The 6,000-nt window shown below is 33.2% G+C and overlaps 1 protein-coding gene across 3 annotated transcripts in view; it reads right to left on the bottom strand.

Annotated features, from left to right (window-relative positions):
* Positions 1 to 1,832: 1,832 nt before the first annotated feature.
* Positions 1,833 to 6,000, bottom strand: part of GLRB (glycine receptor beta) — a 107,056-nt gene continuing 102,888 nt past the window's right edge. For all 3 annotated transcript variants that reach the window (XM_045998373.1, XM_045998375.1, XM_045998374.1), the window contains one exon: positions 1,833 to 4,759. In XM_045998373.1, the coding sequence (XP_045854329.1) occupies positions 4,463 to 4,759 (297 nt within the window). In that variant the 3' untranslated portion in view covers positions 1,833 to 4,462. The remainder of the gene's footprint in view (positions 4,760 to 6,000) is intronic.

Genomic DNA, 6,000 nt, shown 5'->3' with positions numbered 1-6,000 from the left:
TCTCTCTGTCAAATAAATAAAATCTTAAAGAAAAAAAGTTGATTAAAAGTTACAAAAAATACTTCAAACCATTTCTCATCTGAGGCTTGGTACTTTAAAATTTTATATTCAACTATTTATGTAAACAAACTTTCAGTAAATAGGGATGATAAACTGAGTTGTTTTTAGAGCACCTTAATTTGAACACTGAATATGTAATAGGAAATATTTTAACTTTGTTTTTCAATAGAGTTGCAACCATATGACTAGTAAACAATATTGGAGGAAAACATTTTAGTTAAAATGAGTAAAGACATGACATCCAAGAGTGGCACACTTAAAAGAAATAGTGAAACATAAAATAAACCATTTCCCTAAAAGGTAAGTTACCTGGCTGAACTTAGCACTCTACTCATTGCTAAACAGAACACATAAAGGTCAAAATCAGGGGGCACCTGTGTGGCTCAGTGGGTTAAAGCCTCTGCCTTCGGCTCAGGTAATGATCCCGGGTCCTGGGATCGAGCCCCACATCGGGCTTTCTGCTCAGCAGGGAGTCTGCTTCCTCCTATTTCTCTCTGCCTGCCTCTCTGCCTGCTTGTGATCTCTGTCTGTCAAATAAATAAATAAAATTTTAGAAAAAAAAAAAAAGGTCAAAATCAGTTTGATTGGAGTTTAAGATTTGAGGAGAGGGGTGGTATGAGAAATAGCTGCAGAGATAAGCTAAACATTTAATAGGAGAAAATTTCATGTCAGAGGGAGGACTTTTTACTTAGTTCACTGGGCAGCACAAGACACCCCAAAGATGTTTGAGCAGAATGCCATGATCAAGCTTTATTTTGAAGAATTTAATGTCATGATAATTAAGTGAAATTTGTGATACTGGATTGGATCTTGAAACAAACAAAAAAAAGTGGGGCAAATGGTAAATTTGAATAAGGTCTCTAGATTATAGCCTTGTATTAATGTTTATTTCTTGATATGGATAACCGGTAGTACTGTGGTACCGTCTCCTTGTTTAGGAAACATACACTAAAGTGTATAGAGGAAAAGAGACATCATATCTGCAAATTTATTTTAAATGTTTCAGAAAAAAATGTCTCAAGTACACACACACACACAGTAGGAGGGGAATAAAGTAAGTATGATGAAATATTAACATTTGGGGAATCTGGATAAGTGGTAAACAGGAATTCTTTGGAATATTTTCACAAGTTTTCTAATGTCTGAAACAATCTCAAGAAAGCTTTTAAAAAGAAAAGTAGTGTATCAGTGACATAAAGTAGCTTTAGAGATGACTAGGTTGTGAGAGTTGGATATATCATGATGAAAATCAACATTAGTAACTTTTTGGAGGGAAATCTGGGAGAACACCCCCAAATTTAAAATGTACACATCTTTAAACTCAGCAACTCCATTTCTGACATACATCTCATGAAAGTATACTCATGTGTGCACAAAGATACTTAGTGCAATACTATTTTGATTAGAAAAGTAAACCAATCAAAATTTCTGCTTAAGAAGCAGCTACATCTAAGCACATTCATACTTTAGAATAATCAGGAGACAGAGGATAGATATATAAATGTCCAATATGTCCTCACACAGAAAGATCTCCAAGACACAGTAAATGAAAAATAAAGAATTTGCAAAACTATACATATGGTAAAATCTCCTTTATGTTAAATCCCATTTAATTAAATTATCTCTTATACTTAAACCTGGATAGAGGTGTAAATTTACCTAGAGTAAGGTGAAACCTCTGGGGAAAAGAGAGAAGAGCTTGAAGAAAGACACCAATGTTTAGTGCTCACTCTATTTTTAGTATATGTGCTGCCGAAGCGAGCACCAGTGCTCACTCTAAATACATCTTGCTTTCTGATATATCAGGTATTCATATCTTACTTGGATAATTAAAAAAATTAATATCTCACAGTTAGTTCAAAATAAGCTGAGTTGGGGCACCTGATTGGTTTAGTCTGAGCAGGACACAATGCTTCATTTCAAGGTCATGAGTTCAAGCCCCACATTGGGTATGGAAATTACTTAATCAAAATAATAATAATAATAATAATAATAATAGTAATAATCAGCTGAGATAGAATGGAGAGAGATTAGAAACTGCTGTAGCAGTCTGAAAAAGAATGGGAAAGGCAACTGAATTAAGGTTGTGTCAGCAGAAATGGAGAAGAGGCAGTGGTAGGGGTGAGAGGGAAAATCTCTATGCCTCTTGAAAGGGTGAAAAACGAGGGAAGGAAGGAAGATTTAATATGGCTGACTACAATAGCAACATCTTTAACAAGAACAGGAAATAAGGAAACCTACTGATTTGTGAAGAGAAGATCATTTTTATTTTGGAGACACTGAATCTAAGATACTGATATCCAGGTAGATATACTGCAAGTCTCCCAGAAAGACATAATATTTAGAGACACAGACCAGAACTACCCTGGGGTTAAGCAACTAAATCTTTGAGGTAACAATTATAAAACAACTGTAAGTGGACACAGATTGTACTTCTTTGTTATGATCATGGTCTAATGTTCCATTTGATGTTCCATAACACACTTAGTCCTGGAACAGGACATATTTATAGTTGGGTATTAAAATTGATCTTAAGAGGCGACAATATTATATTACATAAAGGAATTCATTCACATTTTTTTTCAATAAATTCTTGCATAATGAAACCTGTCTTCCATTTGGTACATTTCCCACTTAAAACTCTGTATCTAAATCAAACTTGTGAATATGAATGAAATTTGCAGCAACATAGAAAATGTATTATAAACAAATATAATTTTTGTAAATAAATATTTTAAATGGTTTAAGTCCTATTCAAGGCATTTTTTTTTTTCCCCATCACGGTTCCATTAAAATGTTACTGCCCTGGGTCCTCGCAGGATATTCAAGTCCATTGGTGGGGTTACTTGTGGCATTTTATAACTATTTAGATGGCTAAATTTTGCAGCTAGGGGGTGCTGAAGGACTACAGAGGATTAGATTACATCTTATTTTTAAAAAATTTGGTAATCAGTGAAAATCTTTAAAAAATTAAAGTCTTTAATGAAATAGCATTGAATTACATATATCAATTTGCATAAACAACATTTAAACACATTTTATCATTGAATTGACCACATAAACTCTCAGCTCCAACAAAACTCTCCAAATAATGTAAATATACTTACTTGGTCTTATGCTTGTGTTATATGAATTATGGATAATTCCAATTTCAGCTATGGAGAAATAAAAAAGTTACATTGGATTGATATCACTAGGAAATGGGAGACTTATAGATCATCAAGTGCCTATTTTCAGGTTCAAACAAGATCAATGTAAATAAATCTAAAAAGTCTAGACTTCTGTCTGACAAGAAAGAAAATACAACTAGCAGTAAGACCTAACTTAAACAAAGATATTACATACTTAATCTTTAAATGTTTTATAGCAAATCCAAAAAGTATTCAAATAAAAAAAGAAATGAATTCAGAAAAAGTCAATTTTACTAAAAATATGTAAGCATTTTAATAAAGAAGTTAATATCCTCCCATGATTTTTCCTCCCAAACTCAAGTTATTTCCAGTAATAGTGTATTTTCCTCCTCGTTTCTTAAAAATTATGTGAAATCACACATCCATTATTATATTCCAATTTAAAATATTTATGATTCTTTAAGGCACAATGATTTTGTATATTCTGTATCAACAAAATGAAATCCATGAAAATATATTTAGGCTTTAAGGTGGATTAAATAGACTTTCTTTTGCCAGAAATATTTAATCAATGTATCTATCCTTTATTTTTATCAGAAGTCAGAATTCAGTATGAATTTATGTAAATCTAGATTTCCCTTTGTTTCAGTAATGCTCTCTGTGTTTCATAAACTGGCATTTTGACAACACAGGCACACTTTAAAATGAGCTGATTTTACAAATTAGTAATTTTTTGAACTTTATTTCTCCACAGAGCCCACATAATTATGGTTATGTTTCTACTTACAAAGTTTAAACAATATGTAATATAATTTTGCTTAATCTGTGATAATACCATCTAAAATTATATAAGATTAAGATGGTTTTCTCTGAAAGTTACAAGGAAGAAATTTGAAATATTACATACATTAGAATGGTAATCATAACAGGATCCAGCGTGCACATAATTTTATTATGAGAATTATCTGAAGTATCTGCAATTTACACTAACTGAAGAGAATTGTTTGGATTTTATTTTATGTAGTATGCTTATCCTTCATTTATTCTTAAAGCAATGTGTCCGCTATACATATATACATCATTAGTAGAGCACAGAAGTAACAAGATCATGCTGCCATTCAAAAGTAAGGTGCCACATTTTTATTACAATCAAATGGCATCCAAAATGCAATATATTGCTATGAAAATGCAAAATTTCTCAGATTGGCATTTATGAGTGAGGCCGGTCACAATGAAGTGGCATTTTATTTTACACAAATCAAAAAGATTTATCATAAATATATAGACCAATATATAACATTGAAGAACAAGAAGCAGAAAGGAAACAATGCTCTTGCATAAAGATCAATTCGCTTTGCTGCTGTTGGAATAACAGGTTTGGCAGGCGGCGGCTTCTTGTTGTTCTTCGCCTGAGATTTCCCAAGCCCATTGTTGACTTCAATAGGTTTTCCATAGCAGTCATAATTGGATAATTCAAAATCTCTTGGTAAGCTTCCAACAATGCTGAAGTCATTAGACCTCAGGTCAGACTTGGAAGTGCACACCTTTTTGCATCTCGTCTCTCCTACCTGAGAATAAAAGTTGAGGACATAGTACATTTAGGATTGTTCTATTCATAAAACATCTCTTCAAAAGGATATTTTAAAAATCTGCTAGCTTAGTCAGTTGACTATTATCTCGGTTTGACAAAAAGATCCGATAGTAACTGATGAGGCCGTCAGACTACCTGAATATTTAGGGCTCTAAAATGTTGCCCATATGACAAGGCTTATGTCATGGAATAAACTTTTGATAGGTTATTTTATGTCAAGGGACTCAAAGCACAAATCAACATTTATCTTAGGTATTCCCAGGCTTGTGAGAGTTCTCATTTGAAATACCAATACATGTCAATCCAATATTTAACCATTATACAGACCATATTACTACAATACATGGATAAGAGAAATCCTCTGGTACTTCTAACATTTGACTTCCCCATGGATTCTATTTCCGGAGATGGTGGTTTTTAAATGACTGAGGCATTTATCTAGAGACAGACTCTGTCTCTAAACTGCATTCACATCTAGGAACTAAAAAAGGGTCATAGTGATCATGAACCAGAGATGAACTGGTGAAAGGCAATCATTCCTAATTTGTGACTAAAGTGAATTAGCCAACCACACACAGAGAATCCAAAGAAATTATGTATATTTCAGCCAGATCATATGTCACAGTGATTATTCAGTTTATAATCTCTAAACTATTAAATTTATAACATTCCCTATAATATGCAGAATAATTATTTCACATTGAACTCTCTCTAGCAATCAGAAATACTATCAGAAAAAATAGATACTGGGGTATCTGGGTGGCTCAGTGGGTTAAGCCGCTGGCTTCAGTTCAGGTCATGGTCTCAGGGTCCTGGAATCGAGTCCCGCATCGGGTTCTCTGCTCAGCGGGGAGCCTGCTTCTCCCTCTCTCTCTGACTGCCTCTCTGACTACTTGTGATCTCTCTCTCTGTCAAATAAATAAATAAAATATTTTTTTAAAAAAAGAAAAAAATAGACACCAACCCCAACATCTTAAAATAACACTGATATTACAAAAGGCCACAGAAGGGTTATCTCTTGACTCTACTGCTTAATTTCCTACTGTTCTTAATCCTGAGTTCCACAGTTTGCCTTTGGAATCTCCATTATTGATATTTACTGCTTTTACTGAAAAAGGAAACCTGTCATTATATACTCTAAGTACACTATAGCTACTCTAGTTTTTTGCCTTTTTCATAATACAATGACTAGTTATATAGATTCCATTCACCTTTACC

This window comes from Meles meles, chromosome 2 (genome assembly GCF_922984935.1).
Source record: "Meles meles chromosome 2, mMelMel3.1 paternal haplotype, whole genome shotgun sequence".
Lineage (NCBI taxonomy): Eukaryota > Metazoa > Chordata > Mammalia > Carnivora > Mustelidae > Meles > Meles meles.
Note: the sequence above shows the minus strand (reverse complement) of the source record. Positions and strands in the feature narration are given on the sequence as shown.